We start from the raw sequence: 23,149 nt of genomic DNA on the forward strand, positions 1-23,149 counted from the left end.
TCTATTCCCTCCTTGTTTCAGCTTTTCCTTCTTTCCTTAGTACTGGCCTGCCATTTGAGCTCTTCATATTCAAACAGTTACTTCTCTTTTCTTCTGGATCTCTTTAATCTTCCTACAGGCAGTATCTATCTTTCCCTTAGTTATACATACTGTACAGCCTTACATCTGTGCTCTAATTTTTCTTCCTTCACTATTTTACACTTTCTCTAATCTCATTTTTTAGACTTCTGTATTCCCTTTCGCCTACTTCATTTGCTGTATTTTTATATTTCCTACTTTCATCAGTTAAATTCAGCACCTCTTGTGTTATACAGGGAATATTGCTAGACCTTGCCTTTTTTACCTATGCAATCTGCTGCCTTACATGTATTAAGTTGACGAAAGTCATGGGACAGCAATATGCACATATATGGATGGCAGCAGTGTTGCGTACAATGATATAAAAGGTTCGTACATTAGTGGGCTGACATTTGTACTCAGGTGAAAAGGTTTCCAACATGATTGTAGGAGCACAATGGGAATTAACTGACACTGAATGCAGCATGGTAGCTGGAGCATTCAATTTCAGAGAGTTCAACACTCAGAGATACAAATTGTCAAGAGTGTGCCAAGAACACCAAATTGCCTCTCACTAAAGACAATGTAGTGGCCAACTGACTTCACTTAACAACTGAGAGCAGCACAGTTTGCTTAGATTTTTCAGTGCTAACAGACATGCAACATTGTGTGAAATAACCACAGAAGTCAATATATGATGTACAAAGGAAGTATTTGCTAGGACAGTGGCGTGAAAGTGAGTGTTAACGATTCTGGCAGCCGACGACCCAAGCAAGTGCCTTTGCTAACAGTACGACATTGCCTACAGCACCTCTTCTGGACTCGTGACAATATTGGTTGGACACTGACGACTGCAAAAAATTTTCCTGGTCAGATTAATCCCTATTTCAGTTGGTAAGAGCTGATGGTATGGTTCGAGTGTGGTACAGACCCACAAAGCCATAGATCCATGTTATCCACAAGGTACAGTGCAAGATGGTGATGACTCCATAATAGTGTGGGTTAAGGTTACATGGAATGGACTGGGTCCTCTGGTGCAACTGAACCTATCACTGACTGGAAATGGTTATGTTCAGCTATTTGGAGACCATTTGCAGCCATTCACATACTTTATGTTCTCAAACAACGACGGAATTTTTATGGATGTTGATGCTCCATGTCACCAGGCCACAATCGTTTGCGACTGGTTTGAAGAACATTCAGAACAATTTGAGCAAATGAGTTGGCCTCCCAGATCGCACATTTGTGATATGTAATCTATACGTCAGTTCATGCTCAAAATCCTGCAGTGGGCTCCCAATGACTTGTTGGGTGTCCAAGCAATGCCAAGTTGCTGCACTGTGCAGGGAAAAAGGAGGACTAACAGGATATTAGGATGTATCCCATGTCTTCTGTCTCCTCAGCATATTTCATCTCTCAGAACTACCCCTTCACCTTCTATTCTATTTCTTTTCCCTGGTCCAGTCCAATGTAGCCTGTTGCCCATTCTGAAACTCAACAAGCTTGGCTCTTTCAATTTATCCAGGTCCCATCTCCTCCATTTCCTATATTTTTGCATTTTCTTCAGTTTCAATATGCAGTTCATAACCAATAAATTCTGGTCAGAGTCCACATCTGCTCAGATGGGAATGTCATACAGTTTAAAATCTCGATTCAAAATCTCCATCTCACCATTATGTAATCAACCTGAAACCTTCCACAACCAATAAATATCTCGCATTGCTTGGACATAGTTTAATACTTTGATTTTCTCTCTCTAATAAAATTTTATTTACATTTATTAAAATAACTGCTTTAAGTTGATCAAAACTCAGGAATATTAATCAGTTAAAAGTGTCTTCAAACTAGTCTTTAAAGCTCCAACAATTTATAAAAAGAATTGGAAGGTTAACGTTCCAAATTGTTGATTATTTGCATATGATACAATTTTACCTAGTATTTATTTCTTGTAAAACATACAAGGTCTGTTAAAAAAATTCCAGAACACTCGTAATTTCACGCCAATGGTGTGTTGGAGCAAAATGCAGTTGGCCTCCTTGCACACACCTGTGTTTAATGTGTAACTGCCAGAAGTTTCATTGTTGCATGTCCATTAGTTATTGTGCAGTGCTCTGTAAGTAGAATGTTGAGTCACACGGTTTGCGAATTTCAAGTTGGCAGTTAGAGGAGCAACGAGTCTGCATTAAATTTTGCGTGCAACTGAAGAAAATCTTTACAGAGACACAACAAAGTGATGGGTGCTTAAATTACACTTGGTATTACGAATGGTTCACATGGTTTAAAAATGGCTGGATGGAAATTAAAGATGACCATCGTTCAGGGTGGCCTTCGACATCTGCCAACAATGCTCATATCAGGAACGTCAACGAAATTATGCGTGCCAATCGAAGACTAGCTGTTCGAGAGAGTACAGAAGAATGTAACATTTCAGTTGGATCATGATCGCGAAATCTGGATACAACACCTTGGAATGCACCATAAAGCTGGGAAGTTCGCCCCGCAGCTCATGAGTCAAGCGGAGGCAGATCTTCAACTCACAATCTGTGAAGCGCTTACGAATCACCCAAATGAGAATGAGATGTTCCTTAAGAGAATCATAACTGGAGATGAGACATGGCTCTACAGTTATAACATTGAGACCAAGGTTCAATCTTCACCATAGGTAGGTTGGTTGGTTTCAAAGGGGGGGAGAAAGGGACGAAACTGCGAGGTCATTGGTCCCTTGTTCCCAGTAGAACAATTACCCAAGGGAAAGAAGAAAACACAGAAGACTTACGGCACAATAACAGGAGAAAGGAAGAACCAGAAGAACAACAGAAGGACAACAATGGGCAAAACAGGACAAGAAAACCACAGAGAGACACAAGAAACAGGGAGAAGGGACTAAAAACAAGAAAGCAGATTAATGGCTGGCTGACCATGAGAATAAAAATGGAGAAGCCAGCCACTCTGCAACACATTAAAACCTCCACCCTAAAAGCCCTAGGGTGGAAGACACAGAGGGACAAAGGACATGCGCTAAAACTCAGATCAAATGATAAAACCCACCCTCACTAATAAAACGTAAATCTAAAGTTGCTGTTGAGGCACTGTCGCCAACACCAAAGGTAGGGTGCTGGGAAAGTTAAAAAAGTCCACCGCAGAGCGGCTAAAAGAGAGCAATCCAGCAAGAGGTGAACGACCGTCTTCTGGGAGCCACAGCGACACTGAGATGGGTCCTCACGATGGAGGAGGTAACCATGTGTGAGCCACATATGGCCAATGCAGAGCTGACAAAGGACAACTGATTCCCTGCGAAAAGCCTGCAGGGAAAACTTCCTCACATTCACTGTCTCCTTAATGACATGCAGTTTGTTGTGCATACTGTTATGCCACTCTGTCTCCCAAAGCCAAAAAACCTTGTGGCGAAAGACAGAACGCTGGTCAGTTTCAGCAATGCCCATCTCCAAGAGAGGTTTCCATGCAGCCTGTTTGGCCAGGCTGTCAGAAAGTTCGTTGCCTGGGATTCCGGCGTGTTCTGGGGTCCACAGAAACACCACTGAACGACTGGACTGTTCCGGGGCAGAGATGGACTACTGGATGTTCACTACCAAAGGGTGGCGAGGGTAGCACTGGTCGAAAGCTTCTAAGCTGCTCAGGGAGTCACAGAAGAAATGACTACCCAGAATAGGAACGGATGTACTGAAGTGCACGAGATATGACTACAAGCTCTGCAGTGAATACACTGCAGCCAGCAGGCAAGGAATCCTGTTCAATATGGCCTCTGTGGACATAGGCAAAGGCAACATTACTATCAGCCACTGAGCCGGCAGTGTAAACAACATCAGAGCCCCGCAACATGTCAAGAATTGAGAGGAAGTGACAGTGGAGAGCAGCGGGGCTAACGGAGTCCTTAGGGCCATGCAAAAGGTCCAGATGAAGGTTCGGCCAAGGTGTACAGCATGGAGGTGTCCATGAATGGAAACCAAGTAGACGTGGTAAAGGGAAGGACTCCAGTTCAGAGAGAAGAGATTGAAAGCGAACCACAATCGTGAGCCAAGAACTGCTGCAAGTGGGAAAAGGGGAAGGTAATTCGGATGCTCAGGAGAACTACAAATGTGTGCAACATAACTGGCGAGCAGCTGTGCACATCAGATCTGCAATGGAGGGACTCTGGCCTCTACCAGGACACTGGTCACCAGACTCATTCTAAAAGCTCCCGTCACTAGTCAAATGCCACACTGGTGCACTGGGTCTAGTAAACACAATGCTGAGGGCACTGCCGAACTGTAAACCAGACTCCCATAGTCAAGGCGGGATTGAACAAGGGCTCTGTAGAGCTGCAGCAGCATATAGTGATCTGCGCCACAGTTGGTGTTGCTCAGTCAGTGGTGAGCATTGAGGTGCTGCCAGCACTAACACTTAGGCTGACAAATATGAGGTATCCAAGTCAATCAGGCATCGAAAACCAGTCCTAAGAATCGACATGTCTCCACTACAGTGAGTGAATCGTCATTAAGATAAAGTTCAGGTTCTGGATGAACGGAATGGTGCTCTCCCGCCACTGCGATAGAAAGACGCCATTGCACCAGATCCAGTTGAACATGACGAGGAGATATCACTTGTAGTCAGATGAGAGGTGTTTAATCATCTGACTGTGGATCCGATCTGGCCCAGGAGCTATATCGGGGCAATGTGCAAGCGTACTGAGGAGCTCCCACTCTGTAAATGGGGCGTTATTGGGCTTACTGTGGCGTGTAGTGAATGAGAGGACTTTCCTTTCCATCCACTGTTTGAGGGTGTGAAAAGCTGGGGGGTAGTTCTCTGACACAGAGGCTCGAGCATGGTGCTCAGTGAAGTGCTCGGCAATCGCATTTGCATTGGTAGAGAGCACACAATCGATGTTAACACCAGGGCCACCTATTGGGGTCTGGTACCCAGAAAGACGTCTAAGCTTCGTCCAGACTTGGGAAGGTGACGTAGGGCACCCAAGGGTCGACACGTACTTCTCCCAACACTCGTGCTCCTGTCGCTTTATAAGCAGGCAAATGTGGTCACAGAGTCACTTAAAGGCTATTAGGTGCTCTAAGGATGGGTGCTGCTTATTTTGCTGTATAGCTCACTGATGCTCTGTAATTGCCTCAGCGACTTATGGCGACCACCAAGGGACTGTCTTATGCCGGGGGCACCCTAGAGAATGAGGGATCACGTTTTCTGCCGCAGAAATTACTGTTTTAGTGACCTGTTCAATCACAACATCAATGGTACCACTTGGGGGAGATTCAGCGGTGACAGCAGAGTTGAAGGCCACCCAGTCTGCCTTGTTTAAAGCCCGTCTCGGTAGGCATCATGGGCATGACGCCAGGGCAGTGACAGGAAGATGGGGAAACGGTCACAGGTCGTCATGTGCTCTCCAGTGGATGGATGGGAGAAGTCCTGGGCTTCAAATTGATAAATCAATGGCTGAATAACTACCATCAGCTACACTGAAATGTGTGCTGGCCCCAGTATTTAAGAAGCAGAGGTCAAGTAGGGACAGTAAATTTTCGACATCTCTGCCACGGCCAGTAAGCATGGTGCTACCCCACAAGGGCTTATGGGCATTAAAATCTCCCAAAAGTGGGAAAAGTTTAGGGAGTTCATCAGTCAGTACAGCCAATACATTCCGGGGAACTGTACCATCTTGAGGGTGATATATGTTGCAGGCAGTTGCTTCCTGTGTCGTCCGTATCCTGACAGCCACAGCTTCAAGAGTTTGAAGGGCCACAGGTTCACTACATAGCGAGTTCAGGACATAAACGCAAACTCCACCAGACACACTATTACATTTGCTATGGTTCTTGTAATATCCCCTGTAGCCTCGAAGGGCAGGGGTCCGCATTGCCAGGAACCAGGTTTCCTGGAGGGCAGTGCAGAAAGCAGGTGTAAAGCTTAACAGCTGCCGTAGCTCAGCCAGGTGGTGGAAAAAACCACCGCAATTCCTCAGGACGATGGTGCGACTGTGAGACTGGGAAAGCATGAAACACTCAATGAGGCAGTCTACGCCTCAGGGTCACCTGCTGCCACTGACTTATTTCCTGAACAGACCATATCCATAGTGTCTGAGGGTCTGGCAAGATCTAGGTCCTCAGAAGATAGCAGAATCTTCACCTACTCAGGTGCAGAGCTTGTAAACAGCAGTGGTGTGGGTGCCAGCGCAATTCCTTGGGTCTTGGGGGTCTTCTTTCTGGATTTCTCTCGCTGATCCTTGGGTTCTTCTGGCTGGGAGGGCTTCACTGATTCAGTCTCTGGGACAGGATGATTGTGAAGTCCTACAACCAGCTGCATTTGGGCACCCTCGAAGGCCAAGATGAAGGCGCCGGTGGCAACCTGATTATCCCCTGGACCCCGATGGACACGCTGGACGAAATGAACTCCTCATCGTTCTAAGTTGGTGTGCAGCTCATCCTCAGACGGCAAAAGAAGGTACCTGTGGAATATAATACCCTGGACCATATTTAGGCTCTTATGAGGCGTGATAGTAACGGTAACATTCCTGAGCTTGTCACAAGCGAGTAATGCCCACGACTGGGCAGAGGATGCCGTTTTTATCAAGACTGACCCTGACCGCATTTTGGACAAGCCTTCCATCCCCCCAAACTTGTCCTCTAAATAACCTACAAAAAAATGAGGCTTCATTAAGACAAAGAAGTCTCCATCAGCTCTCATACATATGAGGTACCAGGGCAAATAAGGTTCGCTGCCATCCTTAACCTGGCGTTCCACCCAAGGTGTGGCCAGGGAGGGGAACGATTCAGGATCATACTTCCTTGCATTATACTGAGACTTGGAATGCTTAGGACTGCTGGCATTTGATCACCAGCAAGTGATTGCATGGTACGCTTCATTGCGCCACCCACCTTGATGCCACCCACTCCAACCAGGGCCCTCCCGACAGGCGTCAACCAGCCGCAGCAAAGGCCACCTGGCAGGATCGCCATTGCCAGGAGTCCCATTGCCCCCGGGGCGACAGGCATCTACTCCTTGGCATACGTGGAGAGTTAATGGCACAGGCATCAGCAAAGCGATCCCTGTGTAGTCAGGGGGCTACAACCAACAGGGTACATGGTGGTCCCACTACAACGGACTGGCTACCTTGATGGATATGAGGTGCAAAGAATTTCATGGTCATAATCGGCGCAGAAAACGACAGTGCATTGTTTGTGGTGGAAAACCCACCCAGGAAGATGTCCTCGCTCAAGAGATGGACAAGATAAAAGAAAAATCTAAGACAGCACTACCCATAATCCAGCAAGAGGCATACCAAGACCGCTTCCTGAAGTGGAAACAGCACTGGTAGTGATGTATAAATTGTGGAAGAGAATATTTCAAAGGACACCATGTACTGTAAATAAAAGGTAAGTGAAAAATTTTGTGGATAATGTTCCGGAATTTTTTGAACAGATCTCCTATTTGCATTAAAAACATCATTTGTACAATTTTTAGTAATGGAAACTAACATATGTTTTACTGTGATGAAATGGGACAGTAAAACCTCCATTTTTTGATTCCTTTAAGAAGTATGTTTGTATTAGAGCAGAACAATTAAATTTCACATTTGTAATAGAGTTACTAAAGAATATGTGTTGTTGTTGTCTTCAATACGATTATATTAGATTCAGTTTCTGTTCCATAGATCCAAAAAATGAGATGATTCTTGTGGGTGTGGAACAGGTCAGACAATATAAAACAATTGAATATAATACTTACTGCCCTGATCATTTGTCATGATATTGTCAAAACAGGTGAATACAATGTGGTTAACTGTAACAGCTAATATTTACAGAATTAACACACTGTCAGAATGAAACACTGTTATGCACTATTAATAAATTTATCATACACAAATACCTAATCTTGACTGTTGTAACCAAGTGCTGTAAAAACTGAAATCTAACAGATATTTTTGCTTAAGCTGGCTTAACAATCTCTGTTAAGATATTCATCTGTGGAGTACAAGTTGCCTATAAAAAAATCTTTCAGACTTTGTTCAAACCATGCTTTATCTGAAACCAGGTTCTAATGATTGCTGGCAATTTACTGAAAATGTGTGTTCCTGAATATTGGACCCCTTTTTTGCCAAGGTAAGTGATTTTAGGTCTTTATGAACAGGGTCTCCCACTCAAACCTCCCTGATTTCAAGGACCCAGGAGAATAAAACCATAGTAGATACAACACTGAAAAATGCACCACATTGTAGAACATCTCAAAGAATTTATATTCTCGCACGAGAAGTGCCAAGTATCGTCGCCACAGTGCAGTATGGTTGCATGAAGTGAAAATGGCGACTCCACAGCAGCGCGCACAAGCAGTAGTGTGGTTCGCAGACACAAAATCACTGATTACTGTGCAAAGAAATTATCGCTGTGTGTATGAATGTGATCCATCAGATGTGAAAACAATTAAGGAATGGTATACGAAGTTTCTGGCAACAAGAAGTGTTCTGAAACATTCTGGCGGTGCACGTTACGGAGTTTCAGAACAGACAGTGGAGGACATCAGACAAACATTTATCAGAAGTCCACATAAGTCAATTCATCAGCCATCTAGGCAAATTGATGTACCTCACTCAACATTGCATCGTGTAGTTCACCAGCGTCTTCATATGTGCAAATTCTGCAACATCTGATGCTGTACGACAAACCACGTCGACAACAATTTGCTGCGGATATGCTGCAGCATATTGATATGGATGCCAGCTTCCTTAAAAGAGGTTTATTTTCAGATGAGGCAACCTTTCACCTATCAGGATGGGTTAATAGGCATAGCCTAATGTTCGGATTTGGGGTTCACAAAATCCGCATGTTGTCATTGAACATATTCGTGATAGCCCTAAACTAAACATCTGGTGCGGGTTAATGCACTGCAGGATTGTTGGACCGTTCTTCTTTGCGGAACAAACAGTGAATGGGTCAGTGTATCTGGACATGTCGGAGCAGTTTGTGTACCCTCAGATACAAGACTTGCAACCCAACATCATTTTTCAACAAGATGGAGCTCCACCGCATTGGTCAACGGCTATTCGCAAGTTCCTGGATAGGAAATTTCCCAATCATTGGATCGGACATGGAGGACCTATTGTCTGGCCACCACGTTCATCCAACATTACGCCGCTTGATTTCTTCATGTGGGGATACATGAAGGACCGCATGTATGCGACCAAAGTGGACAATATTCCTACGCTGCGACATCGTATCACTGATGAGATTGCAATAATAACAAAGGAAATGTTACAAAGAACTTGGCAAGAAACTGAATATAGACTAGATGTTCTTCAAGCTACAAATGGTCCACAGGTAGAGGTGTAGTGAAGATAAATAAATAAATTCTTTACGGTGCTCTACAATGTGGTGCATTTTTCATTGTTGTTTCTACTGTGGGTTTTTTTCCCCCTGGGTCTTTGAAATCAGGAAGGTTTGTCTGGGACACCCTGTAGATTGTTCTTATTCCTAGTATTGATAATCTGTATTGAGCTATTGGTTGGAAATAGAGACTTATTACTTGCAGCAAATTTCATTAAGGAGTAAATATACTGAGAAGCAGTGGTTAGAATACAAAGTTCCTCGAACATGTTTCTACATTATGTTCTTGAATTTAAACCACAAATGGTTCTTATCACACACTTTCGCACCCAAAACTTTTGCACGGTTTGATGAGTTGCCCCAGAATATGATCCCATCTGACCCAAAGACTGGTTCTCTACCCCATACAAGCCTCTGTATCTTCAAATAATTATTGCAATATATATATCCTTCTGAACTGCTCACTGTATTCATCTCTTTGTCTCCATCCACAATTTTTAACCCCACTTCCCTCAAATACAAACACAGTAATCACCTCAGAATGTGTCTTATCAACGACCTCTTCTTCTAGTCCAGTTGTACCACAAATTTCTTCTCTCCACAATTCTATTCAGTACCTCCTCATTAGTTACATAACATACCCATCTAATCTTCATCATTCTTCTGTAGCACCATATTTAAAAGGTCTCTCTTCTCTTTTTGTCTAAACTGTTTATAGTTCATGTTTCACTCCATGTATGGTTACAGTCCTTACCAATACTTTCAAAAAGAACTTCCTACACTTAAATCTATATTTGATGGCAAATTTCCTTTCTTCCGAAACTCTGTTCCTGTCACTGCTAGTCATGTTTTATATCCTCTCTACTTCGGTAATGTCCTTTGTTGTCTGACAGAATTACAATTTCATCAGCAAATCTCAATGTTTTTATTTTCCCCCTCCTCCCTACTCCAAATTATTATTTTTTCCCCTCCTTTACTGCTTGCTCAATGTATAGATTGTATAACAACAGGAATAGGCTACAGCCCTGTCTCAGTCCCTTCTCAACCAATAGTTCCCTTGCACGCCTCTCGAATTTCAGAACTGCCATCTGGCTTCTGTAGAAGCTGTAGACAGCTTTCCTGTCCCTAAATTTTACTCCTGCTACCTTCAGAATCTCTAAGAGAGTGGTCAACAGAAGCATCCGATCCCATGCATTTGCTTTGACCCGTGACGTAAGGGTGTTGTCGTGTGTGACATCATGGTGGCGCGGAGTTCGGTGGCGTGTTTGTAGATGTCGTCATGTTGTGCTCTCTGGTGGTATGTTCAGGGTTTTCGTTTGTGTGGTGTAGTGGGCTCAGTTTGCTTTTGCTCATTATCAAGAATTGCTCGAGTGTCAGCTGTGTTTGTAGTGGAATTCATTTCAGTGAGTTATCGATTTTGTGTGAAGGTTAATTTGGTGTTGTTCGCTGTACGTTGTGTGGTAATTTTTGTAAAATTAATCGGTTGTTTTTGTTCAGGAATGGACATGACAGATAAAATTAACACTGCGCAGGTCAAAGGAAGTGTCCGATTCCATATGATATTGTGTTTAGTGGTATATGGGGAGTTTTGTGATGTTGGTTTTTTTCGTCATTTTGTGTGGTTTTGTATGGGGGTGGGTGTCTAAATTTATTTATATGTAGTTTGCACCCACCCAACACACCCCATTTTCCGCACTTGTCCTGTTAGTGTCATTAGGCTATTTGTGGAAAGTGTGTGTGTTTGTTTTTCGATGTATTTTCGTCCTCATAATGTGTACGTAACGACTTTATATGTGCCATATTGGAATCGTGGTTTATGGTTGTTTCCGTCATAGTGTATTTGTGACATCATGGGTTAAAGCAGACGGGCACGATCGGAAACTTCCGTATTTCCCTAAATCTACAAATGCTATAAAAGTAGATTTGCCTTTCCTTAACTTATCTTCTACGGAACAGAGAATTTATTGTAACACAGGCCTATCGTAGAAAACTTGTCCTCTGAAATGGTTGTTCAAGAGCATGTTTTATTTATTAGCAGATACCAAGGGTAAAATTCACGGTTACAAAGGAATTGCAGTATTCTTGCGTGAATATTATATAATGTACGTAATTTTGGACTCTACAGCAAAAAATTTACTAGTAAACAGATTAGAAATCATATGAGTTTTGTTTCACTCTTTGTGTACTGGGCCAGCAGGATTTGTAACAACATTTTGAGTAAGACTTAAAAGGTAACTGACCCGTGGGTATGAACTAGCTGGTCCTGCTATCAGTTGTGGAGACCACTGTGGTTTTGGTAACTGAGAAAGAAGTGGTATAGGCTTCTTTTTAAAAAAAAAAAGAAGGGGGAGGGGGGGTGATGTCTGACTGATCCAAAGTTTACACCTTATAGTTAATTTGGCTTTCACTGATGGTAATGTTTTGTGAAGACTAAAAAACAAAGTGACAGTGTGGTTTGTTTCATAAGTTGAATTTTAAGTCTCCCCAAAACTGAATGGCTGTCGGCTTCCAATTCTGAGAATAGCAAAGATATTCCATGCACTAATAGGCATAGAACCCTGTGGTATTTGAACAAACTGATGAGCTGACTGATGTATCAACAACCATCTTCAGCTGTTGGATTTGGTAAAATGAAGATGGAACACTGACACTACGTATTACACGCTGATCTGAAGTTTCAAGTGATTGATGAGAAAACAGCAGTAATGTGAAACTCAGCTCTCTCTCCGTTTGTTCAAGGAGAGTCGGAAGGCGGTAGTAGCACCCATATTGATGCTGTGTTCTATATTTTTTAGAATATGTTTAATTTAATACAAATCCACATTATTTACTAGACAATAAAGTAAAATTTAATGTAATGTAAGACAAGTTTTGTGATTACATTTATGATTTTCTAGGTTATTTTTAACAAACTCAAAGAAATAAGCATTGAGATATGAAATCGTCTTCATCCATAGAACCACCCGAAGGAAGTGTTACAATAACTGTAGCCTAATGTTAACCACATATGGTTAAAAAATAACCTATTCAACACTTTTCGCTATAGAAAAGTAAAACTGCAAGGAAACTCAGAAAACCCACATCTGATAATGGACAAGTCACTGATGAGTATTTTGACACCCATCATGTTGGCTACACAAATTGTGAAAACTCAATGTTTAACTGTCTTTAATATAGAGAAAACAGTAAAATATATCCAGTTACACATCCGGAGTGATATTAGGGGGAACTCTAGCAAAATTAGTTGTAAAAAAAGTAGAGGGCAGGCACAGTGGTTAAAGAACTCTTCAGGAAATGTAAGGTACACAAAGCCCCACTTAAATTTTTTAGTAAGGCTTATCTGGAAGGATGCATTCCCAAGTATGATTAATACTGAATATAGTCAAGATTCAAGGAAGACCTGTGCACTATGTCATGTGTGTTTAGCCGGTGCAACACTTTCATTGAGATTCCCATCCAAATCCACTGTTATTTTTGCATCCCCAAGATGCTTCTGGTTAAAATTATGTAAAAATAAGATTCCACAAAATGTCAAGCAAGGCACCACTTCTTATAATATCACAAAATGATCATGACTCAAATAAGCGAATTCTGGCCTAAATCTATGGTCATCAACAATTTCCTCATTGACACTATTTAAAAACAAAATATTAGTATGCGGGGGGGGGGGGGGGGGGGCAGGCACACAGAAATGATAGTGGTACATGCCGTTCCCCATGCCATCACACCATAAGAAGGCTTCTGAAGTACAAATGTAAATCTATAATGATGCTTTCCAATCCTTCCGTAAAATTCAACCAAATAATTCACAGGACAGTCGAGTCTTTTCGGTTATATCTGTGAAAACCACTGTCTCTGTTTTATAATTAATGACTGAAATTTTCTGCTACTCCTCCATGCATTAGAATATTGCCCACATATCTATTAATAACAGCAGTATTGACATGTTAAAGATACCAGTACTTTAATGCAATTGGTGTATGGGCGCATCAATGATCTGAAATGTCAAATTTTATTTTTATTAAGAGATCTACTTTAAACATGTCTGAACAAGTAAGTTGCCTGGGCAACTGAAGATGCAAATTATGCATTCTTATGCTATTATTTCACTAGAATTTCACACACCTGTCTTGAAACATGTAGGAACATTTTTATGCATTTATCCGATTGATTAGTTTTGTTGATTTACACTCTGCTATGGCTGATTCTTTGGTTCTCTTTTAAGAATGAGAGAATTTTTTTGCACTGTTGGCTGCACGACTGCAGCTTCCTAATTCTGTATCCTACTTATTAATTTTAGTAATTTCTTGGAACTTCTGGTTGTAATCGTCAGCATTTGTGTACTATGAGGCTCTAGTTACATTTAGTTCCTTCAACCAGTGCCCATAATAAAATAACATGTAACGAAAGTAGTTCGAATCATTCCACCCATAGGAACGTACTAATTATCACAGGTTCCCTCCCTTCTGGTCCCCCATATGGTCGGTAACTTGTCATCCGGGAATTATTGTTAACTAACAAAGAAACAACAATACCAAATTGGGTCCTTACGTCAACATATATATTTTCTCTGAATTACGAGAACGAAAACAACATAAGATTGTGGTGGTCTGTAGGATCATCCAGATACTATCAATTCTGTATGTATTGTACTTACCTAACGCTAATAAAATTCTGCAGATAGGATTAACATGCTCCATAATATCCAGACAAGCTCGTTCACATGTGTTCTTATCGCGAAATTGCTGATTGTATATTACTACACTATTATTCATATTTCCCAGCGGGGAATTCAACATCATTTCTTGAAAATGTTCACAAACATCTGTATCGGATTGCTTTTGGACTTCTTCAAAGACTTCACTTTCCGTTACCCCGCCAGGAAACTGCTGAGAAAACACTTTCAGACCGAAACATAATAGGGTGTCTTGCTCCAAAAAACTGTTTTTTGTTATGTCAGCACACACTTCCTGGCATTTTTTAAATATGTTCTCAACATTATTTAAACCATCAGGACGCTGACGGGGTTGGGGTATACCAAAAATACAAGTACACGCACAAAACATTAAAAGGTGTACGGAATACAAAAACAAAGTCTTCATTGCTGATACTAACTTCAAACGAGATACCAATACAAACTTCCCACTCTACCCTCACTTAGCTAAACACTGCAGACAGTACAGAACACCACTTATCACGCCAATAACAAATACAACTGTTCTTCAGTACGCCAACATTTGAAAACAAGTAGACATTACTTTCTTGAAATTACCCAGCAGCAATGACCTCGACAGAGATTGTGAACAACGGAAATTTATTTAGTAAATTTATTACCGTACAGTTAATCGCAGAACAACATGTAATTTTATCTCTAGTGCTTTTAAAACGCTACTCCTGAAATTTTCAAGAACGTGAATGAAGTCCAGTCTGGTCGATGGTGCCACACCTGCTTTCTGCACATGGTCGGTAACTAGTCATCAGGGAATCATTGTTTACTAACAAAGAAACAACAATACCAAATAGGGTCCTTACGTTAATAAACATTTTATGTGTAATTATGTAGTAAGCAAATCAATGGGGAAAACGTTAAAAGGTTGCTGCACTCTTCCTAGGACCCAGAACTGTAAAATCTTAGTATGATTCACAACTTGAAACCAGCAATGGATGATAACATTTGCCGTAGCTACTTTTGTCAACATTTCAACCTTAGCAAGAGAAATCTTTTTGTGGTTTCCACGCTACTTTTCATATACTTTCAGTCAAACAGGAATGAGCGTGATATGGAAGTGTCTTGATTATGATATGCCCTTACACCATAGGCAGTTCGCGGATCTGCTAGCGAGTGTCTTTTTTTCTACATGTTCTATTAACACCACTTCATTCATGCTATGTTCGAATTTCGCTGAAGGAACATTTCTCTCTATGAAAAAAAAATCAGTTTTCTCTGCATTGTTGGAGTTTTATGCTGAGGTATGGCAACTTGTCCATTGCTCCTTGCTACTGTCGGATTCTAAGCAATATTATGAAGCAGAAAGTCAGAAAAATATTCTCATTTACTTTTACTATTGTTGAAATATAATGAATATTTCGATGCAGAAAAACAGAAAACCATTTCCTAAAACACAGTGTTCCGTTCCTCGCAATAGTGACCTTGCTTTTTGGAACAAAACAGCAACAAACAGTATGGAATTAAGTCACAAGCCAAGTCAGTTTGGATGACGGTTATCCTCCAACCCTTCCTCATCTGCCCTTTTGTTGTGTAATCCATCGAGCCTTTTGTCAATGCATGACATACATTTACACACTTTTGTCTAGCCACTGGCTTTCGACTACAGCTTCAGTTAATCTAACGAGCTGGGTTTAGGGAGTACAAACAAATTTAAGTCATTTTTATGTGGTTCGCAACATGAGAAAAGGCTGAACTTTATAGCAGATCACAACACTGTATTACCATTGAAACACTACATAAATGCTCTGAAATGAAATACGTTTATGAAAAGTATATCTTTTATGTAAATGTTCTCTGAGGGTGACAGCAGGAAATTCCATTGATACCGTCAGAAATTTTATTTCAGTGGGTAGACTGTCAAAGCCTTACAGCTGTATGTTTTACCACTTTCCGTACCTAAGTTAAATATTTATTAAAGGATGTCAATAATGCAGATCATTCTTCTTTATTGTACTTATGAGTACCACTGTTACTCTCTAACTGAAGTGAACTTTTGAAAACGGAATACGTAAGTGAATAAATGTACTGTGAGGCTATGGTTAATATTCCAAGCTGCTTAAAGAGAAACTGGTTTAATGTACATTTGTAAAACTCTCACATACTTCTAATTATTTGCTTTTTTTCGATGAATAATTTTTACCTATGTGAGGTGTTAATCCTGAAAATTATCACGTAAGACATCAGTGAATGAAAATATGCAAAATAACTTACAGACTTCCATATTCAGGAAGTTAGCTATTACTCTTATGGTAAAAATAGAAAACCCAAATCCTTTAGCAGATCTACACTGGTGTCCAAAATTAAAGCAACAAACCGTTATTTCTCTGTCCTGTGCCTAATTCACTATATAATCATACAAATTGTCAACCACATGTCAGTACGATCTTGTCCTGAATGGAAGATGGTATTCCGGTCAACGGAGAACCACGCCAATCATGACGTCATGGTACCTATGAAACGAGGTAGTGTTTGCTGGTAAGTCCCACATCCACAATCTCAGCGTACACGGTCGCAGACTGTGCAGGATGGCACAAAGAAGATGTCTACCAGACTCTCTGCAGTGGAGGGCCATAGAAAGAACGGAAGCAGGACAGTTGCAAATTATGTGGCCTGATGGCTTAGTGTGAATAGTTATGTTGTTTCTCGGATGCGGCGACAATTTATAGAGACCAAAACTGTATTCTGAAGACCAGGGCAGGGTCGACAATGTGTTACTTCAGATGAGAGGCTCCTCATTTGGCCGTAAGGGCACAACTGTACCACCTCAGTACTGCACGGCAACTGACATGTGGGCTCGCAGCATCCGCTGGGCGTGTTGCATCGAGGCAAACAGTGTGCAAAAGGCTTCGGCAGAGTGGCCTTTATTGTCGGAGACCCACTACATGTCTACCTCTGACGCATCTTCACAGAAGGGAACGTCTAGAGTGGAGTTCTGAGCATGCCACCTGAGTGGTCAAACAGTGGGTCAATGTTGTTTTCAGAGATGAGCCCCGATTTAGTCTGGAGACTGATTCTCGAGGGATTTGCATCTGAAGGAAACGTCTAACATGATTTGGAGACCCAAACATTGTGGAAAGAGAGGATCCTTAATGGTGTGGGCAGGGATTATGTTTATCACTTGAACCCTTCTTCATGAAATTGTATGGGTGAATCGGCAATGTTTACCTGCTATCAGGTATCATGACGAGATTTTGGGACCTCATTTGCGGCTGTTTCGATGTGCTGTGGGCCAAACTTCCTATACATGGATGTAACGCTCGGCCTTATAGAGCATGGGTGGTTGGTATTTTCTTGAAAACAGAAGATATTGCATTCATGGCATGTCCTGCTCACTCTCCTGTTTCAGTTCCATAGAGCATGTCTGGGATACACATGGGAGATGTGTATCAGCATCCACCAGTCACTTTTCAAGAGTGCAGGCAGCTCCACAGAAAGAATGGGCGTTATTGCCTCAATGTGAGACTGATGACATCATTCACCGGATGCACCATCGTTGTCAGGCCTGTGTTGCTGCTAGAGGGGGTCACACCCCATATAGAGCACCTTAACCAGCTGTCAGAATGTATGCACAAATCTGTTCAGTTGGAAACAACGAAGAAAGTTTTTTTGTCTGCTATTATGCATGTTGCAGTTGTTTATGTTCTGAATTCTTTGCAATGTTCCTACTTTAATATCACCTGTTTCTACAGTTCTGTGGCAAAATAAAAGCAACCTTGTAAAATTTCCGTTTGTTGCTTAAGTTTTGGACACCAGTGTATTATATGTTTCTCCTGTTTAAGCTTTCATCAATAACCACACCTAATAAATTCGTGTTCTGTTTATTGTTCCTTGTTGTTATACTAGGTTAAAAAGTCGTGGAACGTTCGTAAACTGTGATTCTTAAATATTTAAAGATAACCCAATCGTGAAAAACGAATAATGACTTTCTCAAAACATTTTTTTTCTGTTGATGGTTCTTAACTCATGTTCACAACGTTGCTTTTATCTCCTGCAAACAAGATTAACTTAAAATGACACATCATTAACATAACACAAGAGTAGTAGTGTACCAGTGTTCGAATCCTGTGGGAATCCTATTATAGTTTCTCTCTATACAGATAATGGGGTGTCCCTCTTTGCATGACTTGAACAGCCTATGGAAAAACTATACACCACAGACAACCATAATCAAACCTGAGGAAGTGCACATGAAGCATTAAACTATCTGAGTTACAATTTACACACACATTATGGGCCCTCAAGGTACATTAAGGAGGTGTTACCTCTGGGGATTGTGACTACATCAGCTTCAACTTTATGGCAGAAATAATTGCATTACCCATGACCTATGAGGTAGGGTGCTATTTAGACTCGAAAAGGAATTGATAAACGCACTTGGCACATTACTGAGCAATTATTGAAGTCCAGGATTTACTATAATAAGAATCCACTCAGAAAATACGAAATAATTGAAATAAGTAAAATGAAATTTATTAATAAAATATTATGAAAAATCAAACATTACCATGACATTCCTAGAGATTATATGAGGCCTGATATTTACATCTTACTCAGTCTCATCTCAAATGAAACAGCTGAGCGAGGTACACATATCAGTCTGCACCATGCTGAAATCAGACCCTGATAGATAAAAAACTTTGCATCTGAAAATTTCCTGCCATCCTATGAAAAAAAGTGTGTCAACAACTAGGCATCAGCACATGTGGCAACATACACTGATGATGTCACCGGATAACATCATGGGTTTTCACCCGTCCCCTGCTTCTCCCCTCTGACCTCTCACACCCCTTCCCTTTCCACTTCCCTCCCCTCCATCAGTCTGGGAATTGGTAGGAAAAGTTGTCTGTGCTGAGCTATTGGTGTGATGGGATCTCTTTATTTCATCAATTTTTTTCTTTGGGGGGGGGGGGGGGGAGGAATGTGCAGTTGTTACCCCATTGGAAGAATTTTGCAATGCCACACGAAATTAGCGGGCAAAACTCAGTCACTCATCAGCCTCATTGGTGTGCACGATGTGTTCAATTGACATGATGTTGGTGCCAGACAAAGAGGACTTTAATAACAACATTACCTGTGAGCATGCAGCTGAGGTCTGTGTCCATAGCTTCCTACATGAGGATTGGAAAGAAATGATAATGGAAGATTTTTAAAGCCACATTTGCATGCTGAGCTTTTATTAGCGGAAAGCGTAATTACAAGTAATTAAATAAATAAATAATTTGAGCCATAGAGATAGACCAAGGCTGTATAAATATTGTATGCAGGCGCTGGAAACATTTTAAGATTTTTTATAATCAGATTATTGGCAGAATAAGAGGCACCTTTTGTTTTCTAGGTCTTGTCCAGATCGGACGTATTTTGGCACACCGCCATTGACACTACATTATTTTATTAATACATTCACGAGTTGCAACAAAATGGTACTCCTAATTGCATAATGCAAGTCTCTATGTAAGTGTCGTAAATTAATTGTGCTTCATTTCAGAATATACTGTTATTACTAACTTATGTATGTTTTATTTTGTATCTTTAATTATTCTAAGATTGTTGGGTAACTTGGAACGGCAAAAGCTTCCATACTTCTAAGCAAAAAGTCGTCCAGCTCAATCCACCGTCGTCTTCGGGTGCTGTCTTGTTATGAAGTCCCATTTTAGTGAAAACACAGAGAGAAGAAACACAGTTAAAATACATGAACGGACCTTTAACCAAAAAAAAGCCATGCTCAAGCGCCGAGAGTTTGTATGATATTTAATATTCATTACTATACTTCACCGAATTGTCTCGACACAGGAACAAACGAACTAAAATTAAACTGACGATTTCGTGTCTGGACACATTGTTATATATACTATTCTGTCTTCCTTTTGTTACATGTTTATTGGTACTACAAACTGGATACGTGACCCTATTATTGGAGTACATTGAAGTAAGACCAATTGTATGTCGACACCTGAAATTATGCTGCAATTGTGGATACAAGGTAAGGCATCAGCAATCTTGTCCAAGTGGTTTGTATTATTGTAGCTTGCTTGGTAGATTTATCACAGTTTTCTGTCTCCATAGCAGTGATTTTTAAACTACATCACGGTATCCAAAATTATTTTCATTATTCATACAATGCAACAATACAGTTTTATCAGTTCACAATATGGTCGACGTTAGTTCTGTGCGACGTAATATGGCTTGCAGCCATTAGTGTTCAAAATTCCATCATTACTTATGACAATTATTTTCTTGTTCAGACATTATAGCACAGCGAGGTTAATTTTTTACATTTATTCTGACTATGTACACGAGTCAACATTTTTCTTGTGTCATACATTACGTGTGGCATGGTATTGACAAGAAAATAATTAGCAAAGATGGAGAACCAGAGATTGCAAACACAGATGCAATCAGACTCTGAAATGCTATCAAATAATGAAAGTGACGTTAAGGCTATTGACTATTCTGTTGACACAAACTTAGAAAATAGACTGTTTACCAGTAATATGCCTAAATCTAGTTCCAAACCTATTTTGGTGTCTGACACCATGTAGTAATAGTAATAGTATTAGTTGTAGTAGTAGTTTTATTCATCCATAGATGTCTTTTTACAAGGATATAGGACATGTCAAAATTATTTACAAGTTTAGGACCATTTAAAATAAACTAATTTGTATACAAATACACTTACAGACTTCTAGTTAGGGACAATCATTAGACATACACCTGGTATACAATACTAATTTTACAAATAACTTATTACATAATGTAATGCCACACTGTTCACTGATATCTCACTGCCAGTCACTGCACACACTATACACACATTGTTTTGTAACACTTCACTCACTGTGCAGACACACACACACACACACACACACACACACACACACACACACACACACACACACTAATGATCTCTGGGCCATTTTCTGTACCAATTTGCTATCCTGAAAAACTGAATCAGCATCTCTCTGTTATGAGTGAGTTGTTGAGCTCAGAAAGAGGAAGAGGTGTTAGTACTGTGCTATGCATAGCTTGGGGGTAAGTTTTTCTAGAAAAGGAAAAAAGAACGAAAGAAACATGGTGTGAAGATGTTATGCGGAATGTTGGATGTTTTATAATCATTATTATTATTTATTTGTGTAACCTTTTGAATCAAACCCCTACTCTGTTTTGTCTAAGTAATTCTTCAATGTATAAAACGTATTGCATAACAGGTACCTTTTAGCTGTCTTTTTAAATAAATGTATTTTTGCAAATTCTTTAATCTATTTTGGTAATATATTGTACAGTTTTATTCCTTGGTAGAAAATTCTGTTTTGAGTTTTATGTTTGTTTTTTCTTGGTAAATGTAAGTTGAGTCTAGCTCTTGTTCCATGGTCATGGACAGAGCTGTTTGTGTAGTATTTACCAATGTTATTTTTGATGTGTACAACTGACTGGTAAATGTATTCATACAGAGCAGTTAAAATCCCCAGTGTTTTGAACAGATCTTTACAATAAGCTTGACTACTATATTTGGTTATTGTTCTTATGGCTCTTTTATGGAGTTTGGAAATTGTGTTCATATTTTGTGCATTTGTTCCCCAAAAAAGAATGCCATAGCTAAGAACTGAGTGTACTTATGAATAGTATGCTACTAAAAGGCATTGCATGTTACACACTGATGATAGGACTCTTAAGCGCATAAAATGCTGACGACATTCTGTTTGTAAGTACCTTTGTGTGTTCACACCACTTAAACTGGGAATCAATATTTATTCCTAGAAATTTTGCATTGGTACACAGTCTGTAGAGGTACCACCTACATTTAATTTGACATTGTCATTTTCACTCTTCAAACTGAAATTCATGGCATTAGTTTTATTTATGATCATTGTCACTTTATTGCTTATTGACCAATTCTAAACTTCCTTCATTTGCTTTCTCTGCAAGGAGTTCTCTTGTTTTCTCAGTGACTATAAAATACATGTACTATTGGTCCTAATATGCTACCTTGTGGAACGCCTATGTTAATGTATTTTGGTTCTGATAAGTGTTTTAATAAATGTTTAGATCTATTTGAAGTATGTGTTATCTCTACTCTTTGTACCCTATCTGCTAGGTATGATCGAAACCAGTCATTAGCTACCCCTCTTATTCCTGGTGCTTCTAACATATTTAATAGAATCTTGTGATCCAAAAATATGCCTGTGACACACTCATATTTGTCAAGAACATCAAATACAACTTTTGTAAATTCTACTGCAGCTGACTCCGTATTTTTGCCACTTCGGAAACCAATCTGTGATTCGCTTAAAAGATTGTATTTATTCAGGTATTTCATTAATCTTTCATAACTGCTTCAATTAATTTTGAGAATGGTGACAGCAGGGAAATGGGCTTGTAATTTTCTATGTCTTTTGCATTACCTTTCTTAAGCAAAGGTACAACTCTTACCTGTTTTAGCTGCTCTGGAAAGGTCCCTGATGTGAAGGATTCATTTACTATATTTGTTAAGGGGCCTTATATAATCTCAATGCGTTGGTTCAGTACACACATTGGTATTTCATCTAAGCCTACTGACATTTTATTTCTTAGTTTTCGAACAGTTTTATTGACTTCATTCTCAGTGGTTGGAAGTAACATTATTGTATTTAGTGCAACATTATTTACAGGTGTTATATTTGTTTCGGGAAATTTTTGCTTTAACTTCTCTGTAATACTTGAAAAATGCTCGTTTATATAGTTTGCAAAAGTCCTGTGGATCATTTATTACTTTATTCCCCTCCCTTAGCAGTATATTATTCTGTGTTTGTTTGTCTCTCCCCCTTTCCTTCTTATAATGTCCCAGGCTACTTTGCTTTTATTTTCTGTGTTGTATATTATTTTGTCATTAAATGACAATTTTGCAGCAATCAGCACCTTCCTATAGATCTTTTTGTATCTATTAGTTGGTTAATTGCTTTTGTTACTTGCTTATTTGTAGTTATGCACTTGGTCTTATTGCTGATGTGGGATGTCGTGCCTAATCGTACTCTATTTCTTCAAAAAGAATTCAACATTTCAAGGTTCT

At 40.1% G+C, this 23,149-nt stretch overlaps 1 protein-coding gene across 2 annotated transcripts in view; it reads right to left on the reverse strand.

Annotated features, from left to right (window-relative positions):
- LOC124613003 (trans-Golgi network integral membrane protein TGN38-like) overlaps positions 1–14,618 on the reverse strand; it is a 78,271-nt gene extending 63,653 nt beyond the window's left edge. For both annotated transcript variants that reach the window (XM_047141556.1, XM_047141555.1), the window contains exon 1: positions 14,035–14,618. In XM_047141556.1, the coding sequence (XP_046997512.1) occupies positions 14,035–14,479 (445 nt within the window). In that variant the 5' untranslated portion in view covers positions 14,480–14,618. The remainder of the gene's footprint in view (positions 1–14,034) is intronic.
- Between the last annotated feature and the right edge of the window lie 8,531 nt (positions 14,619–23,149).

This window comes from Schistocerca americana, chromosome 4, assembly GCF_021461395.2.
Source record: "Schistocerca americana isolate TAMUIC-IGC-003095 chromosome 4, iqSchAmer2.1, whole genome shotgun sequence".
In the NCBI taxonomy this organism is placed as follows: Eukaryota; Metazoa; Arthropoda; class Insecta; order Orthoptera; family Acrididae; genus Schistocerca; species Schistocerca americana.